The sequence below is a fragment of the Gymnoscopelus braueri genome (assembly GCF_963280865.1).
Source record: "Gymnoscopelus braueri genome assembly, chromosome: 7".
Classification (NCBI taxonomy): domain Eukaryota; kingdom Metazoa; phylum Chordata; class Actinopteri; order Myctophiformes; family Myctophidae; genus Gymnoscopelus; species Gymnoscopelus braueri.
Window position 1 is genome coordinate 54,659,034 of NC_137608.1, and position 24,818 is coordinate 54,683,851.

General features: G+C 42.2%; 1 protein-coding gene across 3 annotated transcripts in view; it reads right to left on the reverse strand.

Annotated features, from left to right (window-relative positions):
* atosb (atos homolog b) overlaps positions 1 to 5,585 on the reverse strand; it is a 29,734-nt gene extending 24,149 nt beyond the window's left edge. For all 3 annotated transcript variants that reach the window (XR_013933410.1, XM_080432488.1, XM_080432487.1), the window contains exon 1: positions 4,798 to 5,585. Coding sequence is in view for 2 of the 3 variants with exons in the window: in XM_080432488.1 (XP_080288614.1) it covers positions 4,798 to 5,575 (778 nt within the window). In the remaining variant the exon portion in view is untranslated. The remainder of the gene's footprint in view (positions 1 to 4,797) is intronic.
* Between the last annotated feature and the right edge of the window lie 19,233 nt (positions 5,586 to 24,818).

The window sequence follows — 24,818 nt, forward strand, 5'->3', positions numbered from 1 at the left end:
AGATATTATCTCCTAAATTAAGTACATACAATAAAGAATACATCACATGGATGCACCTGGGATGTATCATCAGTGTTGTAGCCTGGGGTCATAGGGTGTTTCGGGTCTTGCAACATGAACCCTCACCCAGGTGACCCAGCCGGGGTTGATCAAGCCCCAACTTACATCCCAGGTAGCTACCCACGGTCAGTCCCATAGGGAAAGACAGTAAATTAAGTTCCCTCACATATACAAATGACATCCTGCACATAATTCTACATTCAATAAAACTATGAACTCTGACTGGGGAGGGAGTTTGGGATATAGGTGGGTTACTTATTGATAATGGGTAATGGGTTATTAGTCTAATGATCATTAAAGAACGACTTCACCCATTTTCAACCTATCTTCATAGATCCTCACTAATGCTCCTGCTAAAATTGTGTGATTTTTTTCTTCTCAGTCTGTGTCTCATAGGAGCAAAGCAAAGCAAAGCAAAGCAAAGCAAAGCAAAGCAAAGGAGGGCTATGGACACTTCAGAAACGCATCTACCAGTGAAAGTATAAAGAACGTTCAGGGCATACTTGCCAGCATTAGCCATAGATGGATAACACCGCAAGGTGGATCATGGCAAGGTGCCCAGAAACCTAATGGGATGAATGACCTATTCAGTCCCGACTTTAGTGACCTATTCGATCACAACCTTCCCAAATGGAGATTCCCATAGATGGAGACAATTAACCTCCCCAAGTCTGACATCTGATGGCAATTGATATCCCTTTAAAGCTTTAGTTAATACTAGTTGGTATTATAAGAATATGCGATTGCTTTAATTACTATTGTTTAATTGCTGTCCCAATAAAGAAGACAAAACTGTCAGATGGCCCGGCCGTTGAAGTGATGAGAGGTCATCTGTCTGTACATGTGTATGCATTTGTGGTTTCTGTTCCTTTCTGTCCTTCCCTAATCTTAGAAAGATGCAGGTTGGAGAGAAATCCCCCCCCCCCCCATTGTTTGAAGACAAATGCTGAGTCAGGTGGCGAACCAACCTGAAGACCATCCCACATTTCAGTATATAGGGGCTCTAGGGACAGATAAGAGGGCTCAGACTTAGTGAGGTGACCTCGATGCAATTTGTTGCTGATAAGGAAAGCTAGTGTGAGCCCAGAGATCTCTTTTAAGTACATTTCTCTAACTTTTAACTTACTGCTTGATTAATTAATACACTTAATTTTAACAGTCTTGTCTGCTCTTAATTTCACCAATACAATGGACGGACAAACGACAAATTATGTCATTGCACAATTTGTCTGTTGTTTAAATAGCTGAAATCTCCAACACATCATAGAATCTCTCCTAGACGATTATCATGGAGATACCTAACATACCTAGCGCTGACATCAGAGAACCCCTACTGGAACTCCATATATGGAGATAACCAAAACGTCCAGGACAAACATCAAAGTCCTAAGGGAGTTAATCAGGACTGACATCATGGCTAAGGGAGTTCATCAGTGAAACCGAGCGACATTAACTCTTAGATAAGCATCAGACAACTCATCAGCCTAGTTGGTTTTCACAGCCTAAGCCTTACATATCGATTTTACTTACTTCTCATGGCGGCTCTCGGATCTGGTCAAAGAATCAGCCGATTATCAGTTCAACAGAAAGGATTTTTTTCCCTTCAATATTTAAAATTGTATATATTTGTTTTTATTAACGCGAGAACAATGGTTTCCATTATAGCGTGCTAACAGGAATAGAAAGCCTGTAGTTTCTATTATCTTGGATTCCCCATCGGATTTTTTTTTCTCGATGGGTGCCATATTATCATGAGCATTATTGAGGAACAATTATATGAAGACAGGTTGAAAATGGGTGAACTCGTCCTTTAAATCCTGATGTGAAAGAAAATATTTGTATAGAAGAACAAAAAGGTTGTTAGGTTGACAGCACCTCAGTAAAACTACTAAGGTGCTGTGAAGTTGGGAGGCACAAGGGGAAAGTGAATGACCCCTGCTGGTGGAGCTTCCACACCACAAGTATATAGTTGTAAGGGATTTACGGTTTTATGTCCCAGAAAGGTTTGGTAGTCTTGCAACATACTTTTGTGAGCCGTAGCTTTGATCTAAAAAAAAAGACAGAAAAGGCATTAAAAACAACATCATACAGTCATTAGATGTGGTGTTAATGACTGTCTGTAGATCCTATTGCTTACATGTTAGACTACAACTTTTACTTTGAAGGACAAAGACCATGTGATGTAACACGTGGTCACGTGACATCTTTGTTTTGATGAAAAATGTAGATTAAAAGATGACTGACATTTTGAAAAACAAAGACAAATAAAGATGTTTTCCTTTGTCAGTCCCAAATCAAAAGATGACAAAATACTAATAAGAATATCAGAAAAATGGAGCATTTTCCTGATTTTTGGGTGGGCTAGAAAATTGAAAAAATGAAGACATTCTTTGATTTTTATTCTGGGATGAAAAAACTGAAAAAAACCCTATTTTGAGCTTTTCTCAGTGTCAGTCCCAAATCAAAAGACGCCAAAATACTAAGCACAATATCAGAAAAATGGAGCATTTTCCTGATTTTTTTTGTGGGCTAGAAAATTGGAAAAATGAAGCAATGTTTAAAAAGGAAAATCAGTAAAATAGACTTTTCAGATGTGAATTTGAATTGAATATAATATATCAGATTATACTAAGATACCCCCAACTGACCTTGGGATCTTAGTATAATCTGAGGTTTAATTTGGAAGTGATTATTTGAAAAATGGAGCAATATTTAATTTGGTTTCTGAAAGGAAAATCAGTAAAATAATTATTTGAAAAGTGAATCGGAATTGAATTTCAAATTATACTAAGATCCCCCGACCATGGAGCAGCAAATCTTTGGAAATTGTTATCTCCTTATTCGTTTGGAATATCGAAAAGGTGTCAATACTAAATAATTAGAGAATCTTTTTAGAATTTTTTTTTTTTTGAAAAAAGTTTTTTTTTTTTTTTTTTTTTCAAGACGTTTTTATACGTCCTTGGCAGGCAACAGCTAATTTCTCAAAGACGTTTATAAACGTCTTTGGCAGTTATAGAGTTAAGTTGACGATTGTCGTACAAATAATTGCGATTAACGATGTGTTTTGGCATTGAACATTGGAACATAATAACATTTTTATTTCTGCTTGCCTTAGAGGCTTCGTAATCTAAAATTGCACAGGGCAGATATGAAAAAGAATAAGTATACAAAGAAATTACTGACCGACATATTTAATAATTGTATTTATTATTTCTGCTATTTTTGGAAAATGATTGAAAAGGTATGACTATTTTTCAACAAGGAAACGATTATGACCATTATTACAAATAATTCTGATTATTTCAAATAATTCTGATTATTTCAAATAATTCTGATTATTTAATATAATTCTGATTATTTCAAATAATTCTGATTATTTCAAATAATTCTGATTATTTCATATAATTCTGATTATTTAATATAATTCTGATTATTTCAAATAATTCTGATTATTTCATATAATTCTGATTATTTCAAATAATTCTGATTATTTCAAATAATTCTGATTATTTCAAATAATTCTGATTATTTCATATAATTCTGATTATTTAATATAATTCTGATTATTTCAAATAATTCTGATTATTTCATATAATTCTGATTATTTCAAATAATTCTGATTATTTAATATAATTCTGATTATTTCAAATAATTCTGATTATTTCATATAATTCTGATTATTTCATATAATTCTGATTATTTCATATAATTCTGATTATTTCATATAATTCGGATTATTTCAAATAATTCGGATTATTTCAAATAATTCGGATTATTTCATATAATTCTGATTATTTCAAATAATTCGGATTATTTAATATAATTCTGATTATTTCAAATAATTCTGATTATTTCATATAATTCTGATTATTTCAAATAATTCTGATTATTTAATATAATTCTGATTATTTCAAATAATTCTGATTATTTCATATAATTCTGATTATTTCATATAATTCTGATTATTTCATATAATTCTGATTATTTCATATAATTCGGATTATTTCAAATAATTCGGATTATTTCAAATAATTCGGATTATTTCATATAATTCTGATTATTTCAAATAATTCGGATTATTTCAAATAATTCGGATTATTTCATATAATTCTGATTATTTCATATAATTCTGATTATTTCAAATAATTCGGATTATTTCAAATAATTCGGATTATTTCATATAATTCTGATTATTTCAAATAATTCTGATTATTTCAAATAATTCTGATTATTTCAAATAATTCTGATTATTTCATATAATTCTGATTATTTCAAATAATTCTGATTATTTCATATAATTCTGATTATTTCAAATAATTCGGATTATTTCAAATAATTCGGATTATTTCAAATAATTCGGATTATTTCATATAATTCTGATTATTTCATATAATTCTGATTATTTCAAATAATTCTGATTATTTCAAATAATTCGGATTATTTCAAATAATTCGGATTATTTCATATAATTCTGATTATTTCAAATAATTCGGATTATTTCAAATAATTCGGATTATTTCAAATAATTCGGATTATTTCATATAATTCTGATTATTTCAAATAATTCGGATTATTTCAAATAATTCGGATTATTTCAAATAATTCGGATTATTTCAAATAATTCGGATTATTTCATATAATTCGGATTATTTCATATAATTCGGATTATTTCACATAATTCTGAATATTTCACATAATACTCATTAGATAAGTATGTAATAATAGTACCAGGCCTACCTGGGGATAAGCCGCCGGCACAGCTCTCACTGCCAGGGGCGGAGTAGAAGACCGGGCGGGGCCCCCCGGGCGTTGGCGGCTCCGCCCCCCCGGGTGTTGGCGGCGGCGGCGGCGGCTCGGCCCTGGGCGGAGGCCCCGGCAGCAGCAGAGAGGGGGGGTCGCAGCAGGGCGGCCCCCCGTGCGGGTCAACCATGGGGGGCGATTTGGGCGAGAGCGGGGCGAAGGTGTCCGGGATGGGCCGGTCGTGGTTGTGCTGGGCGGGCCGCCGGGAGGGGGTGTGGCTCGGCGAGAGGGGCGGAGACCCGGGGGACAGCCCCCCCTCGGAGTCCCTGTGCTCCATCAGTGTGCAAGGAGAATGCATGGGGGGGGTGGGAGGGGGGCCCGGCCCGCACAGCACCCCCCCCTCTAGCCCTTCGTCGTCGTCGTCGTTGGAGTCCTCCAGGTGGGGGCGCTTGTGAGCCAGCGGGGGCTCTTCCAGACCCCTCTTCACCCCCAGGCGGGGGGTCCTCGGCTGGGCCTCGGCGGGCCCCAGGCGGGGGGTCCTCGGCTGGGCCTCGGCGGGCCCCAGGCGGACCCCTCCCATCTGGGAGAAGATGGAGAGCTGGTAGACCTTCTGGATGCGCAGCTCCTCCCGGCCGAAGGGCCTCGGCCCCCCCGGGGGGTCCGGGCCCTGCGTGGGGGAGGGGGAGGTGGGGGGAGGAGGGAGGTCCCCCTCCTGCTCTGGAAGCTCCAGCGCCGGAGCCTCCTTGCGGGCGAGCTCCACGTGAATGTGTCTCATGGTTGTGTGTTGTTGTTGTTGGTCGCAGCAAAGAGTTTACACTAGTGTGTGTGTGTGTGTGTGTGTGTGTGTGTGTGTGTGTGTGTGTGTGTGTGTGTGTGTGTGTGTGTGTGTGTGTGTGTGTGTGTGTGTGTGTGTCTGGTAGGTCCTAGACACAACAAGACCAGTCCTACAGAAGACCAAGTCCTACAGAAGACCAAGTCCTACAGAAGACCCAGTCCTAGAGAAGACCCAGTCCTAGAGAAGACCAAATCCTACAGGAAGACCCAGTCCTACAGAAGACCAAGTCCTACAGGAAGACCCAGTCCTACAGAAGACCAAGTCCTACAGAAGACCCAGTCCTACAGAAGACCAAGTCCTACAGAAGACCCAGTCCTACAGAAGACCAAGTCCTAGAGAAGACCCAGTCCTACAGAAGACCCAGTCCTAGAGAAGACCCAGTCCTAGAGAAGACCAAATCCTACAGGAAGACCCAGTCCTACAGAAGACCAAGTCCTACAGGAAGACCCAGTCCTAGAGAACACTAAGTCCTACAGGAAGACCCAGTCCTAGAGAAGACCAAGTCCTACAGGAAGACCAAGTCCTACAAGAAGACCCAGTCCTACAGAAGACCCAGTCCTACAGGAGACCAAGTCCTACAGAAGACCCAGTCCTACACTCCCTGCTGGGAGCCAGGAAGATCAAGCGCACAGCACCTGTAGGAACAACAACATGTTAACGTTATACTCATGGAATAAAGCCAGACATCCCACATAAATCTCCCGCAAAGGCGACCGAATGGTGGATTTGCGGGAGAACGGTTTCTATTTACAGCTCATTGCTGAGATCCGGTCTAGAGCCCCGCCTACTGGCTTTGTAATTTGCACACATTAATAATAATAACTAGATGTGAGGGCCGCTTCGCGACCCTCACATCTAGGCCCGATCAGCTACATCACAGCTACGTTGCACCAGTGATCCAACTGGCCATATATGGAGATGCGCAGTAGGCTGGGGTCAAAATAAAGGTGCTGCGGCCAAGAAGAAGGAAAGCTGCTGTGGCTAAAATGTTAAAATGTAGTTTTATATTAATTGTACAATATGTAAGTTTATTGAAGGCGGGGAAAGAAGCCTAAGTATTAGCCAGAGCACTGATCAACAGTCAACCCCGGACGTACTTTTGGAGGTCATTTCAATTATAGAAGTAGGATAATGAATGACGTATATTTGGGTCCCTGCAGTAACATACAGAATAAGGGCCTAGAACTAAATCTCACAGTATAATGAATTATGTACAGTTTAGAGGGTTAGTCTTCTGTATTTGAAGGGACGGGTGGCATATCCTACGGGGTGGAGCTCTGACCTGTGTGCCCTGTGTCCTTGTTGTTGTTGTTGTTGTTGTTGTCCAGATGTGGCGGCCTGGCGGCCTGCCCGCCACAACATCTGGCAGCTGGCTCCAAGATGGCCTCCTACGGCAGCAGGACTCCGTACGTCTCCATGGCGACCAGGGCACGCCACCAGCATCACACACAGGTGAGTAATACAGGAAACGGTTTCGGCTCCAAAAAGGAAGTAGAAGAGACAGGAACTATGGGGCCTGTTTGGCAGAAGGGGGAGGGAGGGGGGGCATTTAATGATTATGCATATATGCAAATGTGATTTCTAAATTCTTTCCTTCTAAAAGCTCCTCGTTACCGAGGGGCGGAGCGTCAGTGAGGTAGGAGGCTCCTCAGAGGAAATGCTTCTTCTGCACAGGAAGTGACTCTACTCTGGCTCCGTCTGTGATTGGCCGACGGCTGGACACGCCCTCCCTGGTCATCGAGGCGTGGGGTGTGGCATGGCGGTGACATCATGACAGGAGCATTCCACTCACGATCCCTACAAATCCACCACACACACACACACACACACACACACACACACACACACACACACACACACACACACACACACAGCTCAATTCAATTGTGTATCATGCTAACTTGTTGAGTGTTAACGTCATGTTAACTTGTTGAGTGTTAGCGTCATGCTAACTTGTTGAGTGTTAGCGTCATGCTAACTTGTTGAGTGTTAACGTCATGCTAACTTGTTGAGTGTTAGCGTCATGCTAACTTGTTGAGTGTTAACGTCATGTTAACTTGTTGAGTGTTAGCGTCATGCTAACTTGTTGAGTGTTAATGTCATGTTAATTTGTTCAGTGTTAGCGTCATGCTGAGCCCCACTGATCTCTCTGAACCCAGTTTCGGCACAAAAATTGGGTCAAATTTGTTCTACTATACCGCCAGAATGTGGAATGCTCTACCAACAGGCATAAAAACAGTGTGACTCCATACTCTCTTTCAAAACCGCTCTAAAAGAGCACCTACAGGTGGCTGCAAATTGTAACTGGCCCCTGTAAAAAGTAAAAAGTCTAAGCTTATCACCGGAAATGACAAGAATGATGATAAGAATAAGATAAGACTAGACGCGTCGCAATTCAGGGCAATTGCAAAGTGTGGTTGCGCCGACGCCGGTCGCAGGTTGCCGCCGCCCGGACTTGAGGAATATGCTTGGAGGAATACCGTCGGAGGCCGCGTGACGTACCATTCGAATTTGGTGCTGATTGGATCCTGTGTTCGTGATCCTGTGTTCGTTTTGATTTGAAGAAATAGGCCCCTCCCACTAAAATAAATAAGCCCCTCCCACAAATGTAGCGGGCCTATGACATTGTCATGTCACTCCTGAGATCACCTGCTTTTCAATTTGAGAGGAGTGATCCCCCCCAAAAATCATGTTTTTGCATCAAACGGTGACGTTTTGCACAGTTGTGGCGCCCCCTATGGGTCAAAGTGGAAATGCTTTTGGGGATTCGTTGAGTAAACCACCCTCGACATGTGATTCAAATTTGGGATTGACTGGACGTTTGGTTCGTGATTTGTGGGCTTTTTTGTAAAACGGGCCCCTCCTGCTAACTTTGGAAGCCATTTACGGACGAACGGTATGGACTATCAAAATTCCGCTTGGAGATGTTTATCGCATGGGTCCAGAGATCATGTGTACCGAATTTTGTGAAATTTGGACAAAATATGTGGGAGGAGGAGCTAAAAGTGTGTTTTGAAGAAAATTCAAAATGGCGGAAAATCTATCCTGACGCAAATGGGCGTGGCCTATATAGGGAGTTGCGTAATGACCCAAGGAATCTAGGAAAAAAAGATTTTTATTTTACGACCAACGGTTCAAGAGTTATAGGCCAAAACGTAAAGTGGGCTGTTATAGCGCCACCATCTGGCCGATTGGTGTAATTATTTTTTTAATAATTTTGCACTAAATTATGAACCTCCCCTCCAAATCTGGTAACTCTAGCTCTTACAGTTTCTGAGAAAGAAATACTTGAATTTGAGTTTTTTGACTTTTCCATTAAAGTGGATGGGGAAATTTAATGCACTAATAAATCAATATCAATAAAACTATGTAACCAATCTCTTAGCAAAATGATAGCACACGATTCCCGGTGAAGCCGGTCATTTTGACATATGGCACTAAATTGGGGAAAGAAAACTGTGGGAGGAGTAGCGTGCCAAAGTATTGTTTATCTAGAATAATAAAGTGTATAGAGTACTATAGTCTGGTTGCCCTGTTAGGGCAACCACACTAAAAACTAGACGCGTCGCAATTCAGGGCAATTGCAAAGTGTGGTTGCGCCGACGCCGGTCGCGGCCGCCGGGACTTGAGGAATACGCTTGGAGGAATACCGTCGGAGGCCGTGCGACGTGCCATTCGAATTTGGTGCCGATTGGATCCTGCGTTCGTGATACATGGCGTTTTGATTTTAAGAAATAGGCCCCTCCCACTAAATAAATAGGCCCCTCCCACAAATGTAGCGGGCCAATGACATCGTCATGTAACTCCTGATATCACCTGCTTTTCATTTTGAGCCCCCCAAAAATCATGTTTTTGCATCAAACGGTTACGTTTTGCGCAGTTGTGGCGCCCCCTATCGATCAAAGTGGAAATGCTTTTGGGGATTTGTTGACTAAACCACCCTCGACATGTGATTCAAATTTGGGATTGATTGGACGTTTCGTTCGTGATTTTTGGCATTTTTGGTAAAACGGGCTCCTCCCACTAACTTTGGAAGCCAATTACGGACGAACGGTAAGGACTATCAAAATGCCGTTTGGATATGTTTATCGCATGGGTCTAGAGATCATGTGTACCGAATTTTGTGAAATTTGGACAAAATATGTGGGAGGAGGAGCTAAAAGTGTGTTTTGAAGAAAATTCAAAATGGCGGAAAATCTATCCTGACGCAAATGGGCGTGGCCTATATAGGGAGTTGCGTAATGACCCAAGGAATCTAGGAAAAAAAGATTTTTATTTTACGACCAACGGTTCAAGAGTTATAGGCCAAAACGTAAAGTGGGCTGTTATAGCGCCACCATCTGGCCGATTGGTGTAATTATTTTTTTAATAATTTTGCACTAAATTATGAACCTCCCCTCCAAATCTGGTAACTCTAGCTCTTACAGTTTCTGAGAAAGAAATACTTGAATTTGAGTTTTTTGACTTTTCCATTAAAGTGGATGGGGAAATTTAATGCACTAATAAATCAATATCAATAAAACTATGTAACCAATCTCTTAGCAAAATGATAGCACACGATTCCCGGTGAAGCCGGTCATTTTGACATATGGCACTAAATTGGGGAAAGAAAACTGTGGGAGGAGTAGCGTGCCAAAGTATTGTTTATCTAGAATAATAAAGTGTATAGAGTACTATAGTCTGGTTGCCCTGTTAGGGCAACCACACTAAAAACTAGACGCGTCGCAATTCAGGGCAATTGCAAAGTGTGGTTGCGCCGACGCCGGTCGCGGCCGCCGGGACTTGAGGAATACGCTTGGAGGAATACCGTCGGAGGCCGTGCGACGTGCCATTCGAATTTGGTGCCGATTGGATCCTGCGTTCGTGATACATGGCGTTTTGATTTTAAGAAATAGGCCCCTCCCACTAAATAAATAGGCCCCTCCCACAAATGTAGCGGGCCAATGACATCGTCATGTAACTCCTGATATCACCTGCTTTTCATTTTGAGCCCCCCAAAAATCATGTTTTTGCATCAAACGGTTACGTTTTGCGCAGTTGTGGCGCCCCCTATCGATCAAAGTGGAAATGCTTTTGGGGATTTGTTGACTAAACCACCCTCGACATGTGATTCAAATTTGGGATTGATTGGACGTTTCGTTCGTGATTTTTGGCATTTTTGGTAAAACGGGCTCCTCCCACTAACTTTGGAAGCCAATTACGGACGAACGGTAAGGACTATCAAAATGCCGTTTGGATATGTTTATCGCATGGGTCTAGAGATCATGTGTACCGAATTTTGTGAAATTTGGACAAAATATGTGGGAGGAGGAGCTAAAAGTGTGTTTTGAAGAAAATTCAAAATGGCGGAAAATCTATCCTGACGCAAATGGGCGTGGCCTATATAGGGAGTTGCGTAATGACCCAAGGAATCTAGGAAAAAAAGATTTTTATTTTACGACCAACGGTTCAAGAGTTATAGGCCAAAACGTAAAGTGGGCTGTTATAGCGCCACCATCTGGCCGATTGGTGTAATTATTTTTTTAATAATTTTGCACTAAATTATGAACCTCCCCTCCAAATCTGGTAACTCTAGCTCTTACAGTTTCTGAGAAAGAAATACTTGAATTTGAGTTTTTTGACTTTTCCATTAAAGTGGATGGGGAAATTTAATGCACTAATAAATCAATATCAATAAAACTATGTAACCAATCTCTTAGCAAAATGATAGCACACGATTCCCGGTGAAGCCGGTCATTTTGACATATGGCACTAAATTGGGGAAAGAAAACTGTGGGAGGAGTAGCGTGCCAAAGTATTGTTTATCTAGAATAATAAAGTGTATAGAGTACTATAGTCTGGTTGCCCTGTTAGGGCAACCACACTAAAAACTAGACGCGTCGCAATTCAGGGCAATTGCAAAGTGTGGTTGCGCCGACGCCGGTCGCGGCCGCCGGGACTTGAGGAATACGCTTGGAGGAATACCGTCGGAGGCCGTGCGACGTGCCATTCGAATTTGGTGCCGATTGGATCCTGCGTTCGTGATACATGGCGTTTTGATTTTAAGAAATAGGCCCCTCCCACTAAATAAATAGGCCCCTCCCACAAATGTAGCGGGCCAATGACATCGTCATGTAACTCCTGATATCACCTGCTTTTCATTTTGAGCCCCCCAAAAATCATGTTTTTGCATCAAACGGTTACGTTTTGCGCAGTTGTGGCGCCCCCTATCGATCAAAGTGGAAATGCTTTTGGGGATTTGTTGACTTAACCACCCTCGACATGTGATTCAAATTTGGGATCGATTGGACGTTTCGTTCGTGATTTTTGGCATTTTTGGTAAAACGGGCTCCTCCCACTAACTTTGGAAGCCAATTACGGACGAACGGTAAGGACTATCAAAATGCCGTTTGGATATGTTTATCGCATGGGTCTAGAGATCATGTGTACCGATTTTTGTGAAATTTGGACAAAATATGTGGGAGGAGGAGCTAAAAGTGTGTTTTGAAGAAAATTCAAAATGGCGGAAAATCTATCCTGACACAAATGCGTCATGACCCAAGGAATCTAGGGAATTTTTTTTTTTTATTTTACGACCTCCGGTTCAAGAGTTATAGGCCAAAACGTAAAGTGGGCTGTTATAGCGCCACCATGAGGCCGACTGGTGTAATTCTTTTTTTAATAATTTCGGACTAAATCATGAACCACCCCTCCAAATCTTGAAACTCTAGCCCTTACGGTTTCTGAGAAATAAATACTTGAATGGGAGTTTTTTCATTTTCCCATTAAAGTGGATGGGGAAATTTAATGCACTAATAAATCAATATCAATTAAACTATGTAACCAATCTCTTAGCAAAATGATAGCACACGATTCCCGGTGAGACCGGTCACTTTCACATATGGCACTAAATTGGGAAAAATAAACTGTGGGAGGAGTAGCGTGCCAAAGTATTGCGTGCTTCAGTTTACCAAGAACAATAGTCTGGTTGCCCTGTTAGGGCAACCACACTAATAAGTCCTTTTTTGGGTGAACCATCCCTTTAAGCTGTTGTGTTCCACGTGGGAGAGCCGGGTTCGAATCCCCGGCGTTACATTAGCGCCATGCTAACTTGTTGAGCGTTAGCCTCACGCTAACTTGTGCAACACTACTTGGAGCACAACTTGAGAATGTTGGAGTCACACTGAGACACTGTCATGGCAACCAAGCTAGCAAGTGACAACAGTTCCTTTGTACTGGAACACAAAGACAGCAAGAGGAAAAGAAATACAGAGAGAGAGAGAGAGAGAGAGAGGGGGGGGGGGGGGGGTTCAAAGATGCTCTTCCAACTAAATATGTCCAAGTGCAACAACATGGCTACTGGCTGCTCTCTGATGTCGCCAGATCTAGCGAGAGAAACATGCAACCATGTCTATAACAAAGTCAGGGAAGTAGGACACAGGTCAGTCAAACTTTAATTTCCCTGTAAATCAGTGTTGCCAGATTGCGAGTTGCGAGATAAATAAGCAACCGGGTCTATGCAAACAAGCCCAAAAAGAAGCGACTAACACATTAGACACACTTTAAACCTACTGTATATACATGGGCTTGGCTATTTGAAAATAGCCGATCAACAACCTTGTAGATCTGCACATTCAATTGCCTTGAAATGTGCTATACAAATAAAACTGCCTTGCCTTCCACAAGATGGAGAGAAAAGGAGTGTGCGCGCGCACACACACACACACACACACACACACACACACACACACACACACACACACACACACACACACACACACACACACACACACACACACACACACACACACACACACACACACACACACACACACTCTCTCTTGGTTTCCCACTGCACACACACAGTGTCATTACTGTCCCCATGCAGTAAGCAGTGTTGCCACGTCTGCTTATTATAAGCGACATTGGGCTTGTTTTTTTCCTGTAAGGTCTCTTATAAATATTGGTCTGGCATCGGCCGGGCTGATGGCGTGGATTCACTCACAGATTTCTACATGTGAGTGGATCCGTGTTGTCGGTCTGGCTAATGCCAGGCTAACCCTAACCCCCTAATTAGCACTGTCTCTAACTCCCCCCAAGAGACAGTGGGGTCAGTAGCATGCCACTGGGACACAGGCCGGGGTCTGATCAGCCTCGGTCGGATGGCCTGGAGGAGGGTGTCTGTTGCGAGACCCCAAACACCCAGTGACTCCAGGTAACAACACTGATGATGTGTTCAAGTTTGTGCATCAGTTGATGTTTTATTAACCGGTAGTTGTGGGTTGCAGATTTTTGGGGCTTGTTTGGGCTTCCTTACTAAATGTTGTTTAAATGGTAAATGGTGCATTTATACAGCGCTTTTATCCAAAGCACTTTACATAGATTGTGCATTACATTCACCCATTCACACACACACTCATACACCGATGTAGGAGGAAACCATGCAAGGCACCAACCTGCTCATCAGGAGCAATTAGGGGTTCAGAGTCTTGCTCAAGGACACTTTGACACTAAAGCTCCTTACACACCGGGGGCGTTTTTTTCATGCAAATAATACGTTTTTTTAAAAACCTTATAAAGTCAATGCAAGCTTCCACGGAGCGAAAAAGCGAAGAAGCGTATTTTAATTAACTTTGCGTATATTCGCATAACCGGTGTGTAACCTTAAAGGGATACTTCACTTTCACATAAAATAAACATTAAAAAAATATATTTAAAAAAAATGAAAGAAGTTATGGCAAAATAAAGGCCCCCTCACACATTAGTAGGACACTCTAATGCGTGAGGGGGCCATGAATTTTCCATTACTTTTTTCATTTATTTTTAATATATTTTTTAAATGTTTCCCCCCGCCGAAAGTGAAGTATCCCTTTAACTCTGGGGGAGCCCGGGATCGAACTGGGAACGTTGCGGTTCACCATCCGGCCGCTCTACCGGCCACTTGAGAACCAGTGGTTCTCAAACATGTATTTAAAATGCCTTGTGCTGGGGACCCTCATACAAGATTTGAGTGGTTAAAATGTTTCAAAAACATTCCACCTTTTCCCAAAATAATGGGGCATGTTTTCATAGACCTGGTCGCTTGTTAATTTCTCTGGCAAAATGTGGCAACACTGGCAGTCAGTCACACACCAGTACCTCTGAGACACTGGGCCCCCCCCCCCCTCTCCCCCCCACACACTAAACCACTGTTTTCCCAAACAGGGAATGGGTTACGAGTAAATATCTCCTTTGTTCCGTTTGCTATACCTTTAAAAATAACAATATATCATTTCAAAAGATTCAAAAAAATCAAAACTTATGACCAATTAAAAACATTTGCAACATTTTTCCAAAGTCTTTTTTCATGTTAAGGACCACCCAAAATGTTATGTATTTGTCCACGGACCCCCCCCCCCCTCCCCCCCATCTCAAAATATTTTGTTCCAGGGACCCCCACCAGAAGCAAAGATTTGAGTCACAACTGTATATATATAAGATTTTACTTTATTAGCAGATCTACAAGCTCGTAGCGCGGCATGAGGTGTGCCGCGCTATGAGCTTGTAGATCTGCTATTCTTTAATGTCCCAAAGAAATCCAAAATGACACACAGATGCGTTCCCGGATTGAATGGGTTAAATAACATGGTGTACATTTGAAACTATATGATAGCATGTGTCTAAACAACATGCTGTCTACTGTCTTCAGGGCATGTACAGGTACCCAGGGCCCCCCAGGACCCCCCCAGGGCCCAGGGAACGAGGGGACAGTGAGAAATGGCACAGCAGTCACACTGTGTATGTATTTATAGGCCATTCCCCAAGTCTCTGAGCTCGTTGGGAGCACCCCAGGGTCCCACGTCGGGGCCCCTTTTGGTTTCTGACCTTATTATGATGTAGCAGAGGCAGTGTTCATATTATATATATATTATATATTATTATGATGTAGCAGAGGCGTGTTCATATTATATATTATTATGATGTAGCAGAGGCGTGTTCATATTATATATATATTATATATTATTATGATGTAGCAGAGGCGTGTTCATATTATATATATATTATATATTATTATGATGTAGCAGAGGCAGTGTTCATATTATATATATATTATATATTATTATGATGTAGCAGAGGCAGTGTTCATATTATATATATATTATATATTATTATGATGTAGCAGAGGCGTGTTCATATTATATATATATTATATATTATTATGATGTAGCAGAGGCGTGTTCATATTATATATATATTATATATTATTATGATGTAGCAGAGGCAGTGTTCATATTATATATATATTATATATTATTATGATGTAGCAGAGGCAGTGTTCATATTATATATATATTATATATTATTATGATGTAGCAGAGGCGTGTTCATATTATATATATATTATATATTATTATGATGTAGCAGAGGCGTGTTCATATTATATATATATTATATATTATTATGATGTAGCAGAGGCAGTGTTCACTGCTACATCCCAGTAGCCATGTTGTCATGTTTTACCCCCGGGAAGGGCAGTGTTGCCAGATGTTGCGAGAGAAACAATCAACCAGGTCTATGAAAACAAGCCCAAAATAAGAGACTACAGGGCAGGTCAGTCAAACTGTATTGTCTAATATCGTGTTACTATATTACTATACTACTATATTTTCAAATACCTGATGTATATATATATATATATATATATATAGGGTTAAAGTGTTTAAACTGAAGCAAGCCCAAGTCAGCAATTACACGTTAGAAACAAGCCTAAAAAAAAACACAACCCACAACTTCCAATATTTACAAGCGACTTTACAGGAAAACAAGCCCAGACTCGCTTATAATAAGCAGACGTGGCAACACTGCAGGAGGGTTGGGGAGGAGAAGCGCTTGTTTTTGTTACCTCAACATCCTGAGCACTGGCGTATGGTGAGTTCTAACTTTGACCGGGCCAGAATCTTAGCCCCCCCCACCTCCCCCGCGTGGGGGGGGGGGTTTGCGCAATAACGGCTGATAAGTCTATTGAGAATTACCGAGCCATTCCGGATGGAAAACGGAACGTTTGTCCCAAAAAACACTGCCCCATTTTTTCGTGGACCGAGGCTGCCAGTTTAGACCCGGGGCAGGGTGTTTTGGGACGACGGTTCTTCTTCTATTAAGTTTCTGAATGGAGAGAGGTGCACGTCTCTGCGCAATGGAGAACCGGTTTGACGGCGAAACTGGTTTTCTAATGGCCACTCATTAACAATTCGGCCGAATGCAAATGAGCCCCATTTGAAAACAAAGGAGACTTATAAGGTGAGGGGCTGCTAATGTTGTTATGTTGATTTTTTTGTTGTTTCCCCCTGGCGGATCTGGGTTTACACAGACCGGGCCATGGCCTCGTTGGCCCCAATGACCGTACGTCTCTGATCCTGAGTTTGACTGCTACACCAGAATGCTATGATGTGCAGTACTTAACATCAACCAGGATGAACATGTTACCAACACTCCATCTGTATGGAGGCCTACCACGGCTGAGTGAGAAGATGACTGCAGCCAGGAGAATGAAACTGGTCTATCACTGCCTTTGATACCGGGAGGAAAGTACTGGCGAGCTAGCCAGGTGTATGGAGGATGGAGATGACTGGAGACGCCGCTGGAGGGCTCATCCTAGGATAAACTACAGAGAGGGGGAGGGGGCTCTATGTCTCTATCTGTGGGTTCTTAAGTTTGACCCTGGCCATCACTTACACAACGTATGAAGTCAAGTAGAAGACGTCTCAAAGAAGGAAGTTATTATTTTGTCTTTGCTGCTGCTGCTGCTGCTTGTGTAATGCTGTCACTGTGTGTTATAATAATGTGATTCAAGCTGTTGTACTATCGCTGTCATTGTGTGACCCAAGGACTGGACGACACATGTTCTGCTGTTTCTGGCTCTGGGATTATGAAGACTGATGTGAAACTAGAGAGTATGTCTGTTGTGTTGTGTTGTGTTGTGTTGTGTTGTGTTGTGTTGTGTGTCTGTTGTGTTGTGTTGTGTGTCTGTTGTGTCGTGTTGTGTCGTGTTGTGGCTGCTGCTGGTTCATGGCTGGTTTTAACCCATTGAGACATGAGGCCGATTCTACAAAAGTCTTCTTTCTCAAAACTTTTTATTTTCTGAAAAACATATGTTGCTATAATATCAGTGGTTCTCAAACTTTTTCATGTCAAGGACCCCCGAAATTATATGTATTTGGCCGTGGACCCCCATCTCAAAATATGTTGTTCCAGGGACCACCAGAAGCAAAGATTTTAGTTAAAAATGTTCAAGATTTGCACTGAATTGGCAGATCTACAAGCTCATAGCGCGGCACAAAGTGATTGGTCGATGATGTCATCATAGTGTCAGGCCTATCAGCACCATGCCCTCTCTCTGTCCTGACTTAACCCTTTGTGATGCCTGTCACTCAGCCGGCCTGTCAGCGTCTGATAGGGTGCAGTGACGTCACGTGACCACAGGGCGGGACGGACGTCCCCGGGTATGATAAGTATATCTGCCAAACCCCGCCCCCAAAACCACTCCCACTCCAGGAACAGAGATGCAGATAATACGCCTGTAATCACCTGATCACCATGTCTTGAGCTAATTGCAATTATTAGGGGGCCAAGCACGTTGTGCCGTGGTCCCCTTTTGTTTCTGTTGTTGTTTTTCTTCTTCCGACACTTTTTACAGTTCTGGCTTAAAGGAGAAATCCGGACATTTTAAGTGTTATCTTTGATGTGTAGTTACTCACTCACCGAGTTATGAAGTGGCGTTGAGTTGTTTATCACTCACGAGCTGGCGTTCATGGTCAGCGACGTGAATGTTTTCCTCTCGCGTGAAATCTCGCGTCTCGCGAGATTTCACGAGGAGCGCAGTGAGCCGAGGACGGGAGATCTCGCGAGACGCGAGATTTCACGCGAGAGGAAAACATTCACGTCGCTGACCATGAACGCCAGCTCGTGAGTGATAAACAGTGCATGTGAAAGTATCAGGAGACACCATGAGGAGGATTTGTGGGAAAAAAAAGAAGTTTGGAGCTGTGGAATTAGGCGATTTTCACTAAGACACGCGCCTCCCACTATGCCAATAGTGGGGGTCGACCAGACTCACAGACAGGGGAATCGCTGGAAAAACTCAACGCCACTTCATAACTCGGTGAGTGAGTAACTACACATGAAAGATAACACTTAAAATGTCCGGATTTCTCCTTTAACCGTGCAGCCGTTTTTTACGAAACTTGGCAATATGCTAGAGGCGACATACTAAAGCAGGGGTGATGCAACTCTGATGATGTAGAGGGCCACTATATTTCCACACTCACTCCAGAGGGACACGTTGCATATACTGTCGGGCCATTCTATGTCCGACAAAAATAGCAGATCTACAAGCTCAAAACGAGTCGCAGTGCGACGCGTTTTGAGCTTGTCCTGATTTTTTCCCCCCAATTTTTTTATTGGAATCCTGAAAAGTATTTTTTTTAATTTCATTTCAAATAGTTATACTTATGTTAACTTTATGAACTTAAATACAGATACATTGGACATAAAAAAGACAATAGAATTGTAATACTAGTCATTAAGCTACTATAATATAGACTGAAGTAATTAAAGCGGGTCATGTTAGGAATCATAACAGCTGAAATCAATAATATAATCACTATTCTGATATTAACCTGCGGGCCGCATTAAGTGAAGGTGGGGGCCGCATGTGGCCCCCGGGCCGCCAGTTGCCCATGTATGTACTAAAGCCTATACTGCCTGTGCTATAACCACACCCCGCTTCTGTGACCAACGCGGAAGTGCCTCTCGCCTACAACAACTGCAGCATATTTTTTGGGCCAGTAAAGTATAGTTTTTGACCGTGACGGAGGCGCGCCGTCTCAAGCCAACTTGAGCCACGAGAGGCACCGCAGAGCAAGCTTAAAGGTATCATGACATTCATTTTCACTTTTTTTATTTTCAATGTTTTATTTGGGGTTTTATGACTTCAATTACACCCAAAAAAACTGAACTTAGAACATTCAGTGGATTTTCTGTGGTCTGGGGTTTTCTGAATAATTAGGCTGAAAAGTAATCTGAGCTTGGCCCTTCGACAGTGAGGTCACAGTCAATTAATCCCGCCCACTCTCCTCCTCGCCCCTCCCCTCCCCTATCCTTTCCTTTGGGGGGGGCGGAGCAGAGGCGATGATTGACAGGCAAAATCCCTCACCAGCGACACCCGCAGGCAAAGATTTATTTTTTCATTGCAGTTGAAAAGGCTTTAGAAATGTGAGAGAAAAACACCTGCCATGGATCACTGGAATGGAATTTTCACTTAAAACTTTTTGTACACTTTTGAAGGACCAGGACAAAGACTTTGAATGTGGTGTAAAAGTGAATGTCATTAAACCTTTAAAGCGGGCGAGTCGCCGTGCCGAACGTTGTGAAGTTCGCTTGAGCCGACTCAGCAATAGGAATCAATTGAAAATGCTAACTTTAGGCCCGGACGGTTGGCGTAACCGTCTGGGCACCTAGGCTGGTAATGCTAGCCTGACTGCGTGTCGCGGGTTCGACTCCCGATCCCGAGGGCCTTTGCTGTGTGTCACCGGAAAAACTGTTAAATCTATCTCCTCCTGGGATTTTTTTGCAATGTGCACGAAACTTTCTACACATGAACTTTGGACCAAAAATATTACAGATTTTTTTTTAAGAGAGAAAATTAAGCTTTTATGAGCCAATGAATATTGCAGTTTTATGAAAAATATTCTTCTGTCCATAACTACATAAATGCAGAGTCACATTTTTATGAAACTTTGGAGTATGGTAGAGGGTCATTCCAAATAGCGCTGATTAATTAAAGCATGTGCACTTTTTAAAGACGAGATGAAATGGCATTCGTTTTCAATCGTGTGACGTATGTTCTAGTGAAACATGGGCATGGCGCATGACAGAAGGAAAAACGTTTATGCTTTTCAACTAATTTAAACAGGACTGTGGTAGTTGAATGGGTAGAAAGGACGCCTGGGAAACAGAAGGTCACAGGCTCGAATCCAGGCCACGGCTATGAAAAACTATAGCCGTGATAGAGTTATGTACCGATAGAGTTATGTACCGATAGAGTTATGTACTGATAGAGTTATGTACAGATAGAGTTATGTACCGATAGTTATGTACAGATAGAGTTATGTACCGATAGAGTTATGTACAGATAGAGTTATGTACCGATAGAGTTATGTACAGATAGAGTTATGTACAGATAGAGTTATGTACCGATAGAGTTATGTACAGATAGAGTTATGTACAGATAGAGTTATGTACAGATAGAGTTATGTACAGATAGAGTTATGTACCGATAGAGTTATGTACAGATAGAGTTATGTACCGATAGAGTTATGTACAGATAGAGTTATGTACAGATAGAGTTATGTACCGATAGAGTTATGTACCGATAGAGTTATGTACCTATAGAGTTATGTACAGATAGAGTTATGTACCGATAGAGTTATGTACAGATAGAGTTATGTACCGATAGAGTTATGTACCGATAGAGTTATGTACCGATAGAGTTATGTACCGATAGAGTTATGTACAGATAGAGTTATGTACCGATAGAGTTATGTACAGATAGAGTTATGTACCGATAGAGTTATGTACCGATAGAGTTATGTACGGATAGAGTTATGTACCGATAGAGTTATGTACCGATAGAGTTATGTACCGATAGAGTTATGTACAGATAGAGTTATGTACCGATGGAGTTATGTACCGATAGAGTTATGTACCGATAGAGTTATGTACCGATAGAGTTATGTACAGATAGAGTTATGTACAGATAGAGTTATGTACCGATAGAGTTATGTACCGATAGAGTTATGTACAGATAGAGTTATGTACAGATAGAGTTATGTACAGATAGAGTTATGTACCGATAGAGTTATGTACCGATAGAGTTATGTACCGATAGAGTTATGTACCGATAGAGTTATGTACCGATAGTTATGTACAGATAGAGTTATGTACCGATAGTTATGTACCGATAGAGTTATGTACAGATAGAGTTATGTACCGATAGAGTTATGTACCGATAGAGTTATGTACCGATAGAGTTATGTACCGATAGAGTTATGTACCGATAGAGTTATGTACAGATAGAGTTATGTACAGATAGAGTTATTTACCGATAGAGTTATGTACAGATAGAGTTATGTACAGATAGAGTTATGTACAGATAGAGTTATGTACCGATAGAGTTATGTACAGATAGAGTTATGTACCGATAGAGTTATGTACCGATAGAGTTATGTACCGATAGAGTTATGTACAGATAGAGTTATGTACAGATAGAGTTATGTACCGATAGAGTTATGTACCGATAGAGTTATGCACCGATAGAGTTATGTACAGATAGAGTTATGTACCGATAGAGTTATGTACCGATAGAGTTATGTACCGATAGAGTTATGTACCGATAGAGTTATGTACCGATAGTTATGTACAGATAGAGTTATGTACAGATAGAGTTATGTACCGATAGAGTTATGTACCGATAGAGTTATGTACAGATAGAGTTATGTACCGATAGAGTTATGTACCGATAGAGTTATGTACAGATAGAGTTATGTACAGATAGAGTTATGTACAGATAGAGTTATGTACCGATAGAGTTATGTACCGATAGAGTTATGTACAGATAGAGTTATGTACCGATAGAGTTATGTACCGATAGAGTTATGTACAGAATCGTAAATCATGTTTTGGGGCGAGAGTTTGCCCCCGGGTAGGCCAGTATCTCACCAATCAATAGTCTGATTAAACGCATTCTGGGAACCCATCGTCAAATAAAAAGGTTCACTTATTCATTTGGCTCTGGGCGGAGCTGAGCGGACGATCCGTGCTCAGGGAAACCAGGGTTTTGGTCTGCCCTCAGCCTTTCACTTCCGGTGGTGCGACTATGTTTTCATTCCCACTAACAATATTTCTCCACGGAGCACTAACACCATTTCTCCCAAAGAACATGGATCGTTTTGGTTATAAGCCCACTTGTTTCTATGATGAAAGAGCAAGTTAAAATGTAACTAACTTTCCGTGGTTTTGTCTGCTCCGAGGACGCTATTGTTAAATGAGTTTCGGTTTGTTTCCAGTGGGAATTGAGCAATACACATGTAAATCCCGGCCACTACATTTGATTGGGTAAAGCGCGGCCTGCTTCCTGATCTGAAGGCACGCCCACGCCACGCCAATATGCACGGGTTGTCAACACAGCTACCGACAGATCCAAGCGCAGCGATGGATCTGTTCTTCAGAGATTAGATTAAACGTGGTTAATTCAGTATCTCACCTACTTAGACCAATCAATAGTCTGACTAAACGTGATAATGTCCCATTCAGTGCATTGACGGCATCCGAAATGGGTGGCATGTGATGTATTGCCTCATGTTTACCTTGCTTACTGTAAATCGCTCTGGATTAAAGGGGAATACTACTCATTTTTGGCTCCGCCCCCTCAGCCAAAAGTACACCCTGAGTATGTCACTGCTCACATGACCTCAATCAATTCTCCAGTTCTAGGCAACATAGAATGAGGGGGGGGGGGGGAGACTTTTTTCTTATTTCCACACAACAGTTCTAAGGTGTATTAAAGACATAGTTCAAAGAGTGTCTGCTAAATGCCTACAAGATAAACTGTAAATTAGACAAGCAGCCTTAGACGAGCTCAGATGCTCGTCAGACCCCTCATAATATATGTTTTAGAGAGAGTTCCAGGGACAGCATTCTGGGTCCAGACTGCAGTACCGGATTTGGCCACCATAGTACCCCCCCCCCCCCCCCCGGTCCTGTCTCTCATGTGGCCATTTTAGGAGACGTTGAGTCACCGGCCCGTGTGTCCATCTGAGAGAGAGAGAGAGAGAGAGAGAGAGAGAGAGAGAGAGAGAGAGAGAGACAGAGAGAGAAGTAACAAACACAGACATGACACTCACCCTCCCAGGAAGATATGGCTTCAGTCTGTCTGTCTGTCTGTTCTTCCTTCCTCTGGGTGGGTGTGGAGTGCTGTCAGCTGGCTCAGGCTGTCGACCTCTCTGTCTTCTGCATGGACGCTGTCTGTCTCTCCTGTAGGTAGGGAGGCTGTCTGTCTGTCTGTCTCTCCTGTAGGTAGGGAGGCTGTCTGTCTGTCTCTCCTGTAGGTAGACAGGCTCTCTGTCTGTCTCTCCGGTAGGAAGGCTGTCAGGGAGGACAGAGTTGTTTTGTCAAACGCCTTTAACTCAAACTCTTTAACAAACAAACTCTCACCGCTCGACCCTCTCTCTCTCTCTCTCTCTCTCTCTCTCTCTCTCTCTCTCTCTCTCTCTCTCTCTCTCTCTCTCTCTCCTCTCTCTCTCTCTCTCTCTCTCTCCAAAATATGTTGAATACAAAAGGCAGTTCACACGCTGGCTTCCTTCTCTCCTCCCCTCTCCTTTCTCTCAACCCTCCACCCTCTCTCTCTCTCTCTCTGTCTCACTCCCCTCTTTCTCTCTCCCTGTGTCTCGCTGCCCTATCTCTCTCTCTCTCTCTCTCTCTCTCTCTCTCTCTCTCTCTCTAATGTCTCTCTCTCCTGTGTCTCTCTCTCTCTATCTCTGTCTCTCTCTCTAATGTCTCTCTCTCTCTCTCCTGTCTCTCTCTCTCTGTGTTTTTTCAGTATTTCCTCTCAGCTGATCGGGCGAGCGAGGTGTGCTTTGCTCACTCAGCAGTGAAGGCATGGGGGGAGGGGAGGGGAGGGAGGGGAGGGGAGGGGGACACACACCGTCAGCTGATTGGCCAGAGGCAGCGGTGGGGGGGGGGGTCAGCTGTAGCTGCTGCCGTCCCGATTGGCTCAGGGGCAGAGGAAGCACCGCCCTAAACCCCGCCCACCTGCCAGGCCTGTTTTGCAGAAGCAGAAAAGACACGACTAGCAGAGGCCAGTGTTGCCATGTCTGCTTTTTATAAGTTACAGTGGGCTTATTTTTCTGTAAAGTAAATATTGGTGGTTTTCAAACCACCTTCATGTCAAGGATAAGTATTATATTGTTTTCATCTGTAATCATGTTGTACCAGGGACCCCTATACAAGACTTGTGTTGTTATAATGTTTCAGATTCAAAATGTTTCACTTGAAAATAGCCGATCTACAAGCTCACAGATCTTGTAGCTTGTAGATCGGCTGTTTTCAAAAAGCCAAAGCATGTAGGTTTAAAGTGCTCATGCAGCCTATATACTATAGGGCTTCTTTT